Below are 18831 nucleotides of genomic sequence, written 5' to 3' on the forward strand. Positions count from 1 at the left end.
GTTTAGCAGGCATCGAGACACCTCAAATAGATCGGTTCATTATTAAAAGCAGCAATTACTGTAAATTACACTCTTCACAGCCTAAGCTTTAAATACATTATGATACCTGCCTGACCATTCCCTTTAAATGAGGACAGCTGAGGGCTCAGACTCACCATCACGCGGCAAACAGCCGTGCCACCTAGGACTGCTCTTTTTTTACCACTCCTCTCCCCAAAGTTAGCACCCCTGCAGCAGAGCCGACCAAACAGACCGAATGCCCACGCCTCCCGTGTGCCAGTGCACAGACCAAACACGGCAACTCGAATTGCTGGTGACGACGGCAGCACCCAAAACCCAATAACCCCTCGGCCAAGGTTTGCTGTAGCCACTGAAGCGCAGGCACACGGCACCTTTTGCTGATTCTGCAAGGGAGCAAAATCCTTCCACAAAGGAGGAGGGCAGCCGAGGGCAGTAACATCAAGCTAAGATTTGCCAGGACTTGTCTGTCAGAGGACAAAGTCTTGCATTTTAACCATTTTTGGCACATTCCGCATTCGGTATTTTCAGGAGCTTTCTAGGATGTTTATGAAACAGCTGCAAGGTAGGCAACTAAATTGACGGCGGCACAAAGAATGCCTTCCCACATTCCTCTCCATGCTCTACATCGAAGTCAATGAAGATGTAGTTTATATTTCTGTAATTACAGTTTGTTAAGAGAAGAACAGATTAAGTTAAGGAGTCTGTACTCTGCTTTGAATACCACAGTGATGTGGGTTTTACTCAATAAAAAGTCCAGTCAAAACATTACTCGGAAGGAATCCACGCTCTGATATCGTCCAGCATAAAAGGATCTACCTTTACACCAGTCACGTTAGTGAAACCAATCCACTGGAAAGTGTTCTTATGAGAGCTATCCTAACGCAGGTGGCACGCAGAACACTGTCAAGTTTCAGTCATTTAATATTAACTACCAAAATATTACACATTCGGTTTATGACATTTTTGTACCATACATCATCTGCTGTTTGCTTTTAATCCTGCATTTCCCCCATTAAATACTTACAGTATTTATACAGCCTTGTAAAACTCCAGTACAAAAGAATAAGCAACAAGAACTCTTCCCCATACATTACTTACCAACTTAATTATGTCATGTGAAAGGTTTATGCACACCAGCTGGATCTCATTACAGCTGTTTCTGTCTTTTTAAAGTGTACTTTATCTGGAACATTGAAGCCGCTAACAATTCCACTTTAAAATATGTTGAGCTGGCATACATACAAGCTTATACTGCAGGATGCCAACTCATTAAATAGGTTCACAATAAGTCAAGTTTGTGGACACTTATGTCTGAAGTTTAAAATGCATCAGCTAAATTTAAATATTTCAAGCCAACTATGGCTTATTAACTGAACGCCTCAGCCTAACTCAGTCTTCTCCTCCTAAGCATCACAGTAGCCAGAGAGATGCTGCTCCTCGTACAGTAAGAAAACTAGCAAGAAAGGAAAAGTTTCAAGAGAGCGTTGGCATCACCTCCCTACTGATCAGTGCTAGGACTCCGAGGTGCGCCATCTAAAGAGGAGGACTGCCAGAGCTGTGAAGAATTCACCAGTGAGACCATCAAAGAAGTCATTAAATCCTCAGCTGAACCAAGGGAAACTTGTCGCACACTTTGGTGTTACCAGTTGAGAGGCTCCTGTTCAATCATGAGGCAAGAACCGTGGCTTAATAAACGCAGAGAACAAAACCAAGCATAAAAAAGAATCATGTGCAGTGATTTTATTTTTGTTGTATATTTGACTGTAATTACTGTCTTAAGTACTTTAATTGCCTGGCATCTCCTCAAGTGCCTTGCCTGTGGCGAGGGGAGGCAGGGCAGTTTATAGTTTGTTATTAATGAATGAAGTACAAACAAGTTTACCTTGTCTGTGATCAACATTCCCATCAAAACAGTTGGAGAGGAAAATGCGAAGGGGTCCGTTCATCCACAGACCCAGCGTGACTGTGTTAATATCTGCTTTTTAATGATTAACGTCCTTCTGCCACGACACCGACACCTCCGAGGGGGACCTGGCAAACACTGTTACAAGACCCACAGGAGAAGCATCATCTACTCACCCATTCCTCTTCTCTTCCACAGCCATCTGCTCTTGGCTGCTGATGTGGGCATGGAGTATGGGGACAGACGCCCCTCGGGTCTGGCCCCGTATGACCTTTCCTGCACGCATTTGAGGTGAGAAAAGGGGGTGTGCACCGAGGGGAAACAGGCCCTGCTTTTTGCAAGCGAATCTGTAGGGTCATTTACAAGTGCTCTGGAATGACACGCATCCAGCCCCTCTCAGCTGGAAATAATTTTTGCCTGGAGTGGAAATGGAGTGGAGGGAAACAAGAACGAGTGACAAAAAGAAGCCCATGCAGGATAAAATAAAATATATTCGCCTGCTTCATTAAGAAATTAGACACAACAAGCCATCAGTAAAAGTCAGCACAGTTATATGAAGATGGCAAGGCCAGGAAGAGGGAGAAGCAAACTGCTATTTTTCATGATTAGTGAAAAACACTGAGAGTACAAATTTGGCCATTAGTCTTGGTTTTCCACTTAAATCGGTACGGGAGTCTGCTGCTTTTAGGTAACGTCGCATTCACAGCCCGGCAGACCATCCACCGGCAGAGTGAGCTTCCCCACGCGGCCATCAGCCCACCCTGACGGCCAGGGGCTCACCTCCGGGGCGAGGGCAGCTCTCCCCCCCGCCTCGCCACTCAGGCTGCCAACAGCAGTGACACTCAGGGGCAGCTCCAGTGGCCTCCTCCGCTGTGAGGATACTTGCCCACTACAATTCGACCGAGACCACTACTTTTCACATAAGTCACCAAAAAACCTGCTTTAAGAACAGCTAACGACATTCTGTTACTACAGAAGAGGGCTTTCCCCCCCCACCCTCTTTTGGGCTAGATTGCTGGTGCAACCAGGTCAACACCTCTCACCAGCTCTCAGCCACGCAGCCCACCTCCTCCTTACGGCCTTTAATCAGCGGGGACACCGTCTCCAACACTGCCATCTCCTCTCCCTCGAAGCACAACTTCTCACTCTCATGGTATCACCCTGCTGGTACGCAGCCAGCACGCTTCTCGCTCCAGGGGGGTTTATGTTGTGGTGGCCACTTCCCATAGACCTTTTTTTTTCCCACAGTAAAACACAAAGCTTTAATTTTCAAGTCACAACAGAACCAGCGTATTTGACAGTCTCCAAAGCATGACACTACTGCTTTTACAACAGGGCTGAAAGCATCCCCCTACCATCGCCAACAAGTAGACATTACCGACCAGAGGAACACTTCTCCTTGCATAAGTTTCTCATAAAGCACATACCCCTGTATTTTGATATAGCTGCATATATAAAGCATGGAAACAGATGCCGTAAGTACCGATCCGAGGTCTCCTAGTCATTAAGATGCACAAGCAGGAACTTGATAGGAGAGAGATCTGAAAAGAGCCTGCACAGAAGTTTGAAATATATTTATGAAAAAGTGGAGTACAGTATGATACCAGCTTAATTTCTTCTCTGCTGAAAGCTAGCACCCAGCCACCTTCCACCAGAACCAACAAGAAATTCCTGACTTCAGAGCTATGACCCTACATTTGTTTCCTTAGTGTAGAAAATATGTTTTGACTAAACACACCACTGAGGCATTTCAGGTTGTCATATAGAACACGAACTGACTCCACAACAAAAATGCAGGCATTAACATACAGAACAGACTAGCACACGCATGCCATTTTGGATGCAGACAGCTATTCATGGAAATGATTCAACAATCCTAGTATTCCACTAGGAGACTGAGAGTCAGACAAACACGGGAAAACCCAAGACTCCCCAACTGTCTCCTCTTCTCTAGACCCCCTCAGCCTCCCGCCTGCCCTCCCATCACACAGTAGAGCTGCTCTCTTTGGCATCCAGGTGGGATGAAGCTGTCTCTGAAAGCAGGAACCCACCAGGGTTCTTCTCAGGAATTTTATGAAGTAGCTTAAAGACTAATGGAGTGGACGACTAGTTTATACAGCACGTTGATCAAAAACATGTTTTCCCCAACTTCCTCACTGAGTTTTAATAAGATGTGAATGAGAAATTGATCCGGACACTTTAGTTTACAAGGAGTATTTCAAGTAGCTTGAGGAAACTAGTTTATTATCCAGCAGGCATAAAAACAAACATAATGCTTACAGGCCATTTTACCACAGTGCTGACAGTGGATTTCTTTTGGGATACATACCCAAGGACCAACACTTACTCTGAAACAAAACTCTATAGGAAAAACGTGGTTTACGTGTCACATCTTTTAAGGTTAAGGAAAAAAATCTTTAGATTTCAATCCCCATAACAGACGAGAATACACTGTACTTAATTTACATCATATTCGTTTTCTTCTAACTAGCTTGAAAGTTGAAGAAAACCAAGACTCCTCCTCCAGACTTCACTGTTCTCTTACATTTTCCTCTAGCGTTTCTACTTCAAAGTAGAAAGACCCACTGCATCTATCTTTTCCTTGATCAAATCTTGCTTCAGTGCCTACTACGTTTGTTATTTAGCATTAGGAGAGAAGGATTTTTTTTTTAATCCTAATTTCCTCATCCAGTTTTAGCACCTCTTAAACAGAAGCATTATTTCCCACCCCTTGAATCCATCAAACTAATCCAGCAGAAGCACAGTGGTATACAGAGATTAATCTAGTTTCCAAACTGACATGCTGCAACAAGATAGTTGATAACGTTTTCTCACCCTGCTTTCCCTCTCCTCCTTAATTTTCCATTTCAAATTTTTTCCAGATATTTTCCTTCTCACAGAATTCTTATATTCTGCCTTCAAAATCCTCCCAGCACAGTTAACCCCTGCTTCCCAACCTCCAGATAGGTCAGCAAGTTCATGTCTGCTCTCCTCCCCTCCTAAAAATCCAGTCCCTTCAGGTAGAGGAGGTTAACAGCTATTTCAGAGCACTGCCACGAACGTTAAAGAGAAAAAAAGGTTTTCAGATTGGGGCTTGTTTTGGAGATTTTCACTTTTACAAACAACTGGGGGGAGGAAGACAAGAGATTTTAGTTTTTCCTTAGTTTCCTTTTTTGGGGGAAAACCCGAGAAGACCCAAGGAGCCCAGCGCCACGGAGGTCAGCGGCGGAGCCCAGCACCCCTGCGGTGGGGCGGCGCGGTCGCTGCTCAAGCGGCGGCGTCTGCAGGAAGGACGGGGCCACGGAGGGCTCGGCCACCCCACGTGCCGGGCAAGGGGCCGCTGCCACGAAGGGCAGGGTAGTCGCTGCGGCTCTGCTGCTGGAAATCTTCACAGCAGAATGCCAGAAAAACCCCACACCAGAGCATCTGACAGCAGCTGACACAGGTAAGGTCACAACCCTGTGGCAAAAGAAAGTGTCCAGTGGAATCCAGCACTTTACGGAAACAGAAATGCTTAATAAGTTAGAATATAATAAAATTCTAACAATAAGTTAGAATATGCAGTTGAGTTACCAAGCACAAGAAGGGGAGGGGGTGTTTCGCTTTTCTACCAAAAATTTGGATATGGGCCTTGTGAAATCTAAAAAATTAAAATTATCAGCTATTGTATCTTTTCCTGGAAAGATACAGATTTGATCTGATGCTTTGGTATCTCTCAACAATTAAAACAAACACACATAAGCCTCTGAAAGTGTCTGCCACACCTTTTACATGACTGCAACAGCTCTACCACATCGTTACCCCGCACTGCAAATCCAGCTCGCTCTGACATTCAGGACCCTGAACACACCTATTAGCAGTCTGGAAGTCAATATACCACACTGAAGAAAATTCACTGGTTAAAATTCCACTTTAGCACAGGCATGAGGAATCCTTTCCTAATGAATTACCACAGTAAACTTTCAAAGTGTGGAATTATCCCCCTCTGTACCACGGGGAGACGTTTGCCATTTACACAGTACTGTCAGGCTACTTCTATACACCAGTGCATTAGCATTTCAATTAATACTCTGTTTAGTACTGAGTCACTGCACATTTCAAACTCAATACCCATTTTGACACGTTGGTGCTTGCTAGTTACAATGAACCTGGCTTTTCCTCACTTTTTTTTTTTTTTGGCATTCCTTGCTTTTGGTACTTTTCAATGCCTAAAAGTGAAGGGAACAGCTTATATGTAAAAGTACTTTCCGTGGAAACATTTGTATCCAGGCTCTACTTAAGAGATATCAAAAAGCCTCACAATGTTTTATTTGAAACCAGCTGGCAAATGCAGGTGCATTTCAAAAATAATGCATTTAAAAATGGAAAAAAAAGGTAACTTGCAAAGACTTCTAAAGAGATAAAACCAGAAAAAAAGGCTGCTTTAGAAGTGTGTCAAACACCCCAAAAGAAAGGCAAAACTACAAAGTTCTGACAGGATATTAAAGTTGTTTCTGCTTTCTAAAAATCAAACTGTAACTGTGCTACCCATACTGCTTTGGATTGGCAGCAGCTTCAAAGCCAATTTTGAACAGTTTAAGTCTGACACCAAAACCATGTTAGTCCTACTCTGCCTGTTTTATTTTCAAACAGAACTTGGGCAAAAGAGCCAGAGTCAAAGGCGGGGGGATTTGCATTGCCATCCCTGCTAAAGAACATAAATTTTTCAAGTGTTTGCGCTGGAAAGAAATCATATTCCTACCAACATTAGTCAGAGAGAACTTAGTTCTCACACGGCTTCATGGACCACAGAGCTTTGCATTATCCCTTTTGCCTCTAAGAACAGTTACTTTTCCACCCCCAAGTTTGCCAGTCGCTGATTAGTGTGCATTTTCAGAGAGAGAGAGAGAGAGAGAAGGAGAGTAGGTTTTTTTTCAGAGAAACTGTAATTTCAAAGAGAGATAATCAGTAAGATACTTCAGCAGTACCAAAATAAAAGACAAGAGAAAGTGTGAAATATACTGAAAGGCCAAATAGTTCTTTCTGAACTGGTTAGTTGCCAAAACCCACATGCTTAGAGCATCTTATTATGTTCCACCGCTCTCAAAAGCATTTTAAAGAACAAAGTAGAAATGTGAACCTGGTCTTGCAACGGTCTAGGGGAGCTTCCAGAAACCAGTGTTATGATGACAGGAAAAAGACAACACGTTTTCTAAACCAAATACGGAAACTACACTGATAAACTTGATAAAAGCCCACACAAAGCATCGTCTCCTGACCACCACAAACACTGTCTGTACTAATTTTCTAGCTAACTCCTGCGATAAACAACTGCAGTCGGTATCACTGTCGTATCCGAGACGGGGAAGAGCACACAAGCACCCTTTACGTGAGCGCTGCTAGTCATAAAGCGATTAGAAACACTGGGAAACCCTCAAAAAGGCAACCAATTCAAGCAGGTTCACTCTTTTATCTGACATTCACACACGTTTTGTACTACAGCCGGTAGGTCTGTCTGTTACAGCATCTGCGCCTCCCATTTATACTTTCCAACTTGTCAACCTAACACTCTCACTTAGGTCCTCCTAATTTGGCACCAAAGCTATATGGGTTAATTACAGCACTTCAGACGACTCGCATACTCCTGAACAGGGTGATTTCAATTCCAGGGAAGGAATTTATCAGGCACGTCACAGGTAACAGCCAGCCCTTGTAAGAAGGGAGGAAGGAAGGAAACTATTTCATCCCACTTCACCTTCCTTGCTCCTCTTCCCCACCTTTCAGGCCCAAGGAGAAAACGGTCTCAACCCACCCCGAGCAGAACCGAGGTGAGGAGGGCAATGTGAGCGGCTTTCCCCTTCTCTTCCGTGCTAACCCCCCAGAACCCGTGCTCCCACGCCCACGTCGGCCAGGCACACCACATGCTTCCGCTGCTGCTTCTCCAGGGGAGCTCCAAGCCAGAGGACACTCCGTAATTAACCACTGACGGTTTCCTATTGCACTCGAGAGTTTCGGTGCTGCTCCGTGGGGTGCGCTGCGGCCCCCTCACCTGTGCAAGCAGAGCTCACACCAGCAAGGCCAGCACGGGCTTCGCAGCCAGTGACCACGTACCCCAGGAACAGCTCGGGATGACGACACTGGACTCAAAGCCAAAGCACCAGACACAGTATGCTCTCCTTACCCCAACCTCTCCCTGCCACTTTTGAAGCCAGTAGAAGCACACAGAGAAAAATCAGCAGCAGTGAAAGCAGCAGCTATGTGTGTCACTGCAGTGAGGAAAAGCCCAGGATTCAGCTGAAGGGTGCTGAGAAGTCGCTCCTGAAATTTCTCCAGCAATCCGTAATTTTAAACGTACACAAACGGACACACATTAAAAAAAAAGGGGTGATGTTTTAGGGAAGTCATTCATTTATGCATCACGCTTGTGACAGACAGACGCAAAAGCAGCTACAGCGTACACAGGCACCAATTTTTGGGGAAGGCCGAAAGCTGTGGCTCCTTCACGAGAGCTACCAAGCACCAGAGTCCCAACTACACAGCCTCCTCTTCCTCCCACTCCCTGTATCAAAAAACCCCCAAACCAAAACAAACGACAGCACGGTCAGACCCAGCTCCTAGGCACCGTAAGGAGGAGCGAGTGAAACGAAGCACTGTGCTAGAGATACGCCCAGCTCAGACACCATCCCAGCACCTCCCCGAGACCTTTAGGGTAAGAAAGCAGAAGGAAAGCCAACGCTCATCCTCCAATAAAGAGATCCCTGCCCTCCTCCTTTTGCAAGGACGAGTGCTTCATCCTGTGTCACCTGAACAGCACCTACCAAACAAACTGCCTACCCCCATGAGATATCCTCGCTACCAAAAAAGCTACACTCAAACCCCCTCTCCTACTCCCACCTTGGGGAAGCTTCACCCAAGGATTCACAGTCCATCCCTCCCTGCAGATCACACCAGCTTTGTCTTCCCGGACCCTCCCCAATGGAGAACCACAAGACTTACAGGAGAAGCATCGCTTTCCCACCGCTGGTGCCACTGGTCAGAGAGAAGTGACTGCCCCCTGCCAAAAGCTACACCACCCCAGGGCGTTACCCAGGCTGCGCTACCCAGTCCAAGTCCCAGAAACCCCGCAAGCCGCACCAGCACAGCGCATGAAGCCAGTCCCAGTCCCGAGGAGGTGCTACCTCCAGTACCTGTGCTCAGGGCTGCGTTATAGGGAGCAGACAGGCCCTGACCATACGGGCACGGGGGGGAAGTGTTTTCATACGCTGGTGAAGTGAAGAGAGCTTAAAAACGTCACTCACTCCCCGTTCAAGTGAGCTGTCCGAGCTACAGAAGCGTGCAGACCCTACAACGGTAAACAGAGCAACTAACTAAGAATTTCCTGCAAACGTTTACACTGCATCTGTGCACTAGAACTTTGACTATTTCCCGAACTAAAAGTGGCATTAAGAACACATCAAACGCACTTGTCCTCATGAGGGATTAAGTCCTTCGCAAGTTTGAAGGTTTTCGGATCAACTAACTAAAACTGAGGGCAAAAGCACGTGAATTTCTAAAAGCCCGGAAGAGCCATTTTTCCTTGTGGATAATCCCCCAAAAAACAACCAGAACAGAATTCAGTCATACGTCTTTCAATGTTACTTCTAGATCAAGGTATTATGAGAAGTTCCAATCCCTTCCTTACTCCCCCCTCAAATGCCTGGAAGAGACTTAGAAAGCATTCCCTGGAAACATGATTATATATTTTTACTATCACAACACTAATAAATCTCTCCTACATCAGATAAAATGCAGTTACCAACACTTGTCCCTTAAATCCAAAATATGATAAAAAATTATCTTGCACATACATATTTGGCTACATGCCCTTAACGATTTCTTTCTGAAAAGAAGGGTGCATTTATTGCTTCTGAAACAGAAAAGCAAAATAATAAGAAAGAAAGGACACGGGGAAGAAGCTGAACAGAAGGGCTTCGAAAGTGACTGAAAATCTACAACATCGCTAATTAGGTTCCAGCTCCTAACACAATAGTGGGTGTAGCGTGGTCTGTTATCAAGTTTGTAGCCAAGGGCACAAGACAATACAACCCCACATTCAATTTAATTACAGCCTATGGCTTTTGCAGTAGTGGTGTGTTTCAAAGGGTTTAAGCACTCATTTATTTCTGCACCACACATGAAATAAGGCAGCTCACTGTCATACAGACTCACCAATTAGACTGAACACTTTCTGATCTCTTGCTCTCTAGGAGGAGAGCAGTGGGCAACGGGAAATCTTTTACAGGATAATCACAGAAGGCTTTTTGTTAAGAAAAAGCCCTCTGCTGCCTTTAAGTTTGTGCATTTTATCTTTGATGTGCACAGAGGAAGAGTACCAACATAGTCATTTCACATTCTATAGAATTTTCAAAGTGTCGAAATACAGCAGCACTTCAACGACACTGTTTTTTCCTCCTAATTGTACTAAAACGTACATCTTCATTTGAGTGATACAAAACGGGTCACCTCTCGCATTCTTACCATCACTGAAGGCTGGACCAAGCACGTTCTCTGACTAGCTCACAGGATACAACTAAATAAAAGGAGTCTAATTTCTAAAAAGTAAAAATATTTTGAAAATTGAAGTGACAGTGGAAGAAATCACCACCTGAAATAGTTAAAAAGTTTAGTACCTCCCATATATCGTGCCAATGCAACCAGGAGGACCTACAAAGACAGTACTGGACTTCAAACTCCACAACCACAATTCTAAACACATGTATTGAAACACCATTCTCAGATTTTCTGTCAAATACTCTCTTAAGTCACCTTAAATCAACTCCCTCCCCAATAGCTGATCCAAAACGGACCAACTTCACTCTAGGAAAGAAAAACCAGTTCCCTTAATTCCTTTCAGTGCCTACACTGCCCCCAAAGCTGTATACGAGATCACTAAGCCTAATCTGTATTTTGCTTTTCTTGGGAAACATTCACATGCTTACCAAACCCATGTTAGTTATAAGGAACAGAGCCTGTCTTCAAAAAAACCCCAACCCTTTCTGTTCAACAATCTTTAGAGGCATTCCATTACAAACACTGACTTCCACTGAAGACACCAATAGCCAGGATTCACGCATTTCACTACAGAAACGGATAAGCAAGCTGTCTTCAGGGACCATATTTGACACCCCCGCTACCTTATCCCCTGCCTCCGAAGGATTTCGGAGCAATTTTGATGACTATCAGGTATAATAAGTCCCTTCTATGGTTAACTACTTTCTACACCTGTAACTTAGAAGAAGATGAAAATCTTCCCCATTAAACTCCCCCCCTCCCCCCCCCCAACAAGCAGTTTCCTCTAAAGTAGGTACCATTTATTTCACTGTAGGTTAAAGTTCCTCTAACCCTCAGACTTTAAGATTTTAAGTTCAGCTTTTCTTTTAAAAAAGACACCAAGCAAATCCCAGATCTTCTTGCAACCCGAGATAATCCGTTAATCGAGGCGGATGGCACCAAGGAGGCAGAAGGGCAGCCAGCACTATAACCTCTGAAACCAGATCAACAGCAGCACCGCCACAAGAACTAACAAGGTATTTAGCAGTCATCAGGCTTAACAGCTACTGTACTTTAAGCCTTTTAAGATGGGGATATTGCCCCATCTATTATCTGTACAGAAATGAAGCCTGGCATCCTAAGCACCCTCCCCTGAAGAGGTCTGATGAGTTCTCCTACCCTGTACATTCAGAAGCACCTCGCAATGACTCCAGCCGAGAGTACCACAAACATTCGTACAGAACAGAAGCCTTTTTTGTGGCCGTTTTATGGAAGGGAAGGATGTCCCCAGATCAAAGATGAAGCAGAAAGATTCTTATCCACCTCCAAAAGAGCCAGACCGACTTCTTAGTTACCTTGATTTGTTCCCAGTTGTGCCTGCTGCCTACTGTGCTACTGTTTCGCCTTCTTCTGCAAAACCTGCGGCCAGAACTAGATTTCTGGTTCGGGTCAAGGTAAGCCCTTCGAAAAGAGCGTAAGGTGACGGGAAGACGTGCCGGATCAAAAGAAAACAGAAAGGACAGCACTGGATTTAAGGCAGGAGGAAGAAAATGGTGAAGGATTCCCTGGAACAGCCAAGACAAACGCACGTGGGACACGTTTTAACGACCGAGTGTTTGGTAGCTATCTTAATAGCTGATGAAACTCCTCACAAGCAGCCCAGAGAAACCCAGCTGAGCCAGAGAACCAACGTTAACAGAAGCATTTTCAAGTGACAAGCAACTCTCCTCACCCATGGCAGAAGCCAATCTATTTTCCTGGACCTATTTTTGGGTATTACTACTGTAGTAAGTTCAGCATGTACCAGATCTATAAATCTCAACAGCCACCACCACATTGTAGCATCAAAAGCTTAAACTTCAGCTATTGTTCATCTTTCAGTAACACCAGACGAACAACAGCCAAATTGCATCCCTCTGTCATCAGCTTGAACTGAAGCACTGCTGTCAGTGACAGGAAAATTGCTACACTTCAGAGCAAAGAAGGGCTGAAAAGGAAGTTGTGCCATGATGGCAAAGTGCTGTACGCTTCGAACACGCTCTGTGAACGCTGCTTGCAAGGCTGCAACCCAAAGCAAGAGTCGATCAAGATGAACATTTCATGTACCTTTCCCCAGCTCTGGAGGAGGCTCCTACAAACACCCAGTGTCGAAAAGACATCTTGGGGCTAAAACAAAAGACGGGAGCAACCACAATAGAAAAGCATAAAGTTAACATCCTCGCTCGGATTCTTAGCTCGTAGTCAGTGCAAACTGAAGACATCCCCTTCAGCGCTTCCGTTCCGCCTTTTCCACACCTCGCTCCGTGCTATAAAACACGAGCAGGCGCGCACGCGGCGGCACAAAGATGCCAAGAAACCCACTCGTCACGCCACCATTTTTTCACCAGAGTATCGCACAAGTCCATGAGCGCAGCAGAATCTGTCCCCTGAAAGAACAGCTACAAAGACAACCAATAAACTACAAGCTTATGTCCTTCGTGTTTTCAAGGCATCGGTCATATCGGTCAGCAGCAGACTTTAGTGTCACGTTACCTGACGAGACGCATTCAGCAGAGAGGCCTGGAAAGTCTTTGTTTATAATTAAGCAATAACGATTGAGGGCCAGGGCATTTCCTGGGGATTAATGACTGGCTGGGAGAGCCGATGGCTTGAGGCAATGCCTTGGGCCATTAACCCCAGCTAGTCATTAATTTCCCCAGGAAATGCCCTGGACCTTGATTAGTGTAACTATTATAAAAGCAGGCTAGGGAGAAAAAGTTTAGCTTTAACACCCTCCCAAGGAAATCTATTCCACAGACAGTCTTTTTGCATTTTGTCACATGCCAGAAGTAGCGCCTAAGTTAAAACCAACACAGGAAGAATTGGCGATTAAAAAGAAAAAAAAACGAAGAAAAAAAAAGACACTTTTCCTTCTCCTAAAGACTTAAGAACGAGTTTTGTAGCAAAGACAGGAATCAGCTCCAAAAGCGGCTGAGCAGTTTGTTTAGCTCATTAAATTGTGAATGGAGACGAACATTTCCATGTAACTACGGAACAAACCCACCCTGTCTAGTATCCTCGCCGACTGCTCTTTTTCTTTCTTGATAGACTCCAGAAAACAGCACGTGCCTGCGCACTCCAGCATCTGTTTCAGACCTTTCTCCCCCCAGCCCGCCACCACCGAGAACTACGGCTCCCACGGCTTCGCGCAGGAAGCGCAGCTCCGCGACACGCAGCGCAGCGGCTGGATTTCTCCTCGCCTGAGCTTCACGCAAGGGCGAAGGGATTTGTGGGCTGGGGTGGAGATCAAGTTCCCCAGCCTGATGGCTGAACGCCCCCAGACACCTCATTTCACAGGTTAAGGACACGCATGCCCCGTCACCGCTAACTGCGCCAGCACCGCTCTGCCCCTACTCGCACGCGCTGCTGCTCTAAAAAAGCTGAACTATGCCTGAAGTTTCAAAATTACTTTCAAGGTCATTAAAAGCAAGGGAAAGAAGAGTCTAGGGTTAAATACACCGAAGAGCATTAGCTTATACCTGAAATAATGAGCTAGAACAAAAACATTATCTGCACATAATCAAGCCTCTAAGCCATTCGGAGACACCAGATACACACAGCAGGAGATCAAACTACAGGACTCCACTGAACTGGTCCAAAAAAACCCCACCACCAACCACCCAGCTAGAAAGGAGAGGTCACAGGTATTTTAGAGAACGTAGATGCTTATGCAGGCATGCCCTGGAAGCCCCCCCCCCCCCGCCACCCCCCCCCCAATTAGCCTGCAGGCTGGTTGATTAGCTGGCAAACCCTTTGAAAGGGTCAGTCTGTCCAGAACTGGTATTTCCACTCGGGAGACAGCTCAGGCATGTCACAGACCTGTGCTCTCCGGCTGCCAGCCCTGTTCCTACTTGACACAGGAATGTCAGGGGGTTTTGGAACCGGCCGGCAGGAAAGCTCCTGCTAAACTCGGTATTTTAGGGGGCACAACGTAACCGCAATACGCCCCGTGGATTTAGTCAGAAGGACTTCCAAACTTCAAGCCATTTGCAGAGGTGCAGCGAGTCTTTAATGGAATTACTTGAGCTCCAGCACCGAAACACCCGAAAGGACCTTTGGAGGGGACGGGGAGCAGGCACCAGCGCAGCGGCGGGGGTCGCGTTAAGGCACCGCTCAACAGCGTTTTTGGCAAGACCGCTTCACCCCGATGAAACGCACCTAATGAACCCGGGCTCGTTCCGCAGTTAAGCTGCGCCTCAGCCCGTGTAACCGTGCTCCTACTGCCTGTTTCACCACTACGGCAGCTAACGCAACTAAAGCCAATTTGCCTTATAAAAAAAAAAAAAAAAAAAAAAGAGCAAAAAAGAAGCGGAGCACTGCCAGGAAACAGAGCTATTTTAAATAAACAAATACAAGATGAATGCAATTGCCGTATTAACCCTCTTGTTAACTTCTGAAGTTTAAAATTACACCCTCATTACTAGTGTGTAATTGAGTATTCTCCCAGCTGTTTCCTGCATTTGAGGTTATTCAAATAGTTCATTAGCACATCAAGAACACCACACACACTAATGATACCTGATGCCCTTATCTGCTATTTTGGCCCGACTTTCATAAAACTCGCATCTCCCGCAAAAAGAGAAAGAAAAACGGGGGAAAAGAAAGAAAAAGGAGGGGAAGCAGAAGCCCGCAGGGCAGAGCTGCCGGTGCTGCCGCCGAGGGGGGAGCAAGGCAGCACCCGGGCACCTCTTGAGTCCGACCCACAGGCACGGCAGCGAGCAGCCACCGGACGGTGGCGAGGAAATTGAGGGGGGGGCAAGGAAGTTTGGCAACTCACGTCCGGGCTCGCTGGGTGCCTGAACAGCGAGAGTCACCCCAGGAGCCACCCCAGGGCTGGCAGTGTGTGCCCAGCCTTGGGGGAGATGGGGGAGAAAGGAGGAGGGGTGCAGTGGGGGCTATTTGGGATGGGGTGTGGGGTTGCCACCTCTTTTTTTTTTTTTCCTCCTTTCTTTTTTTTTTTTCTCTTTGCAGTTACCTGTGTGGGGGAAACAATAGCAGGTGAAACTACTGTGGGTGAGGTGGTGCTTCTGTGCCCATTGGCTTCAGGGAGGAGGTGAGGCAGGGGGTCGTGTTTCACTGAGACCACCACCACGGCGGGCGCGGCGGTGTCCAGGGGCTCAGCGGGGCGGCGGCAGAGTCTTTTGGGGGAGGCGGACGGCCCGCAGGCATCGCCGCCGGCCGCGGCCCCCGCCGGGAACACCGCCTCGTAGAGGGCCCGCTTGGCCGGGGCCACCGCGGCCGCTTCTGCCTTCACCGGTGCGGCGTCACCGTCTTTGGGCAGCACGTAGGGGTTGGCGGCAGGCGGCCTGGGCCGTGGCCCGCCGTTGAGGGCGGCAGGGGTGTAGCAGCCCCCGCCGGCGGGGTGGTGGAGGAGGTGGTGGTGGTGGTGGTGGGGAGGGGGGTGGTGGTGCGGCGGCTGCGGCCCCCCCAGCTTGGTGCCGATGCCGGCGATGCTGTTGAGGGTGGCGATGGAGACGGCGCCGATGCAGTGGTTGGTGTAGGTCTTGGAGAGCTTGGCCGCCTTGGAGAGCATCTGCATGCGGGTGCCCAAGAGGTTCTTGCCGATGGCCTTGTTCTCGTACCAGGTGATGTCGCCCTCGCTGCAGTGGTCCCGCGGGCGCTGGAAGAAGGCCTTGCAGAGGGGGTTGCGCTTGGAGAGGTACTTGACGAAGCTGGCGTAGGGGCAGAACTCGGTGCCAGTCTCGTACATGCGGGGCAGGTTCTCCTCATCGCTGCTCTCCGCCCGCTTCTTGCTCCAGGAAGACGAGCGCGACTTGTGGTAGGGCCCCAACGCCTTGAAGTAGACGAACTTGCGTCCGTCCTCGTCCACGGCCAGCCCGAAGGAGTCCTCCTCCAGCTCCCGCTGGTTCTCCCGGCCCCGCGTGCAGAAGTACATGCAGGTCTCGAACCAGACCTTGTTGAGGAGCCCGAAGGGGCTCTGGGTGCTGAAGACGCTGCAGGTGTAGAGCTTGCGGAGGTCGGCGCGGGTGATGGCCTGCTTCTGCACCACCGGCCCGGCGCCCTGCTCCTCCAGCTTGCGGATGACGGCGGCCAGGGTGAGGTTGGCGGCGCGGAGCTCGGGGTCCTTGGTGAGGTCGAGGGTGCGGCAGTAGGGCGGCTCGTTGAGGTAGCGGTTGAGGGAGCTGCGGATGCTGATGAGGGAGGACTTGGAGTAGAGCTGCCCGCTCTTGGAGCGGGCCTCGGCGTAGAAGGAGCGCAGGACCCTGCAGAGCGCCCCCTTGTCCATCGTCTCGAAGTCCGGGCTCTGCGCCTTCTCGCTCAGGTACTCGCGGAAGATGCGCACGGCGTAGCGGGTGGCCAGCCGCGTGTTCTCGCTCAGCCGCGCCCGCTCCGGCCGCTGCAGCAGCAGGGCCGCCTCCAGCTCCGCGTCTTCCGCCGCCCCCCCGGGGCCGCCACCACCGCCGCCGCCCCCCGGGGCAGCCACCGCGGCTCCCCCCGGGGCCGCCCCGACGCCGCTGCCGCCGCCGCCGCTGCTACCACCGCCGCCGCCGCCGCCCGGAGTACGGCCCGGGGCGGGCGGCAGCGACTCCGTCTCCTCCTCGCCGTCCCACTCCAGACCCATCTCCTCTTCCTCCTCCTCCTCCTCCTCGTCCAGCAGCAGCCCCCCATCGGCTCCGTCCTCCTCCTCCTCCTCCTCCTCGTCCCCCGTTATCTGCACCTCCTGGATCTCATCCTCCTCCTCGCCCTCCTCCTCCTCGCCGGCGCTGCAGTAGCGGTGCGGGCGGGGGACGACGCCGCGGCCGGGCGGCCGGTCCCCCGCATTGTTCCCGCCGCCGCCGCCTCCGCCGCCGCCTCCCCCTCCGCCGCCGCCGCCGCTCCACTCTCCGCCGCCGCTGCCAGGCATTCTCGCCATATTGCCGTCTCCCTGCCAGTCCTCGGGCAGGGCGCATGCGCTATATTGGACCGCAGCGCCGGAGCGCTTTTGTGTTTTAATGACCTTCAGCTACCGGGAGGCAAAGCCGGGCTCTTAAAGGGGCCGCGCTCCCAGTGGCGGCGGCGGGGAAGGTGCGGGAGGGGCTGGGGATGGGTGGGGAGGAGGAGGCAGAGCCGCGCATGGAGGGGGGGGGGGGGGGGACACCGCGGGGAAGGGAGCGCTACTTACCGCGCCCGCCGCTCACCTCGGGTCCGTCCCTTCGAGCAACGGAGACAAGCGCCGGGGGTGGGGGGGAACCGTCGGGCCGGGGCGAATGCCCCGGCCCGACGGTTCCCCCCCACCCCCGGCGCTTGTCCCGCCTCCCCATCCCTGAAAAAAAAAAAAAGAAAAAAAAAACCACCACTCCGTGTGTGGAGCGGCTTTTTCGGTAGGGGCGGACCGCCACCAAGCAGCGGGGACGGAGGCCGGCACGCCTCGCACCTCCTCATTTCGCAGGAACTTAAAAACAAACATAGAAAAAAAAATAAACCGGAAAAAAAAACCCTCAACCCAAAAAAGGGAAAAAAAAAAAAAACCCACCCACCCAAAAACCACAGGCTGTGCTCGTCCCGGAGCACGGTTGTGCCCCCGACGGGGCGGACGCGATCCCCGCGGCATCGCACCTTGAGCCGGGCGCCTGGATGTCGGTCGAGGGGCTCGGGAGGAGGAGGATGTTCGGGGTTTTGCATCATCCGTGCGGCTCGGGAGCCCGCCCGGGAAAAGCCGGTCGGTAGCCGCTTGGCTTGTGGGAGCCCCGGCGAGGGTAGAAATGAGGACGCGGGGGCTGAGGCGCGCCCCGGGCCGCAGGGTTTAGGGCAGCCGGAGAGCCCTGAACACCCCCCCGTGCCTCCCAGGGAGCCCGGCGCTTTCCTCCGCCGCCCCCTCCCGAAGCGACGGGGCCAAACCCGAGGGGACTCCCGCAGCCCGCGCCAGGCAACGCGGGGGTTACACCGCCGGACCCAGCGGGGCTGCTCCGCGGGGGGCTTTGGCGGAGGGGGGAGCCCCTAGAGCAGACCAGCGCGGGCGCGGAGCCTCAGCCCTGCCCTCCGCCGGCTCCGCGTCCCCCCGCCCAGGGCGCGCAGCCCCGGAGAAGCCCCTTCCCCGCCCGGCTGCGCACCCCTCACCCTTCCTCCACCGGGAGGGGGCTTTGGCCGGGCTGGGGTGGGGTGGGCACAAGCCCACTAGGGAGGGGACGAGGCAGCCGCACCACCACAGAACCTCAAGCCTCCCCACGCCGTCGGGCCGGGAGATTTCTTTTATTTGGTACTTCGAAATAAATATTCATTACAACTACTGGCTACACCTGAAATTATAGCCTTAATTGCAGAGCTGCTGGCCCGAGTTACCACATTTGCTGCTTACTCATCCGTAGGCAAGCGCTCAGCGCCGCGGTGGTTACCGGGGGGGCTCGGTGCCGGTGCCGGTG

General features: G+C 50.0%; 1 protein-coding gene across 2 annotated transcripts in view; it reads right to left on the reverse strand.

Moving 5' to 3' along the window:
• Window positions 1–17733, reverse strand: part of KCTD1 (potassium channel tetramerization domain containing 1) — a 68736-nt gene extending 51003 nt beyond the window's left edge. Inside the window, exons 1-2 of one of the 2 annotated variants that reach the window (XM_086472651.1) lie at window positions 17611–17733; window positions 15447–17435 (exon numbers count right to left, since the gene is read on the reverse strand). In XM_086472651.1, coding sequence (XP_086328777.1) covers window positions 15447–17435; window positions 17611–17733 — 2112 coding nt within the window. Of the gene's footprint in view, window positions 1–15446; window positions 17436–17610 lie in introns of those variants that run through there. The other variant, XM_086472652.1, reaches the window with a different exon arrangement.
• Between the last annotated feature and the right edge of the window lie 1098 nt (window positions 17734–18831).

The sequence above is a fragment of the Leptosomus discolor genome, chromosome 13, assembly GCF_034619465.1.
Source record: "Leptosomus discolor isolate bLepDis1 chromosome 13, bLepDis1.hap2, whole genome shotgun sequence".
NCBI lineage: Eukaryota > Metazoa > Chordata > Aves > Leptosomiformes > Leptosomidae > Leptosomus > Leptosomus discolor.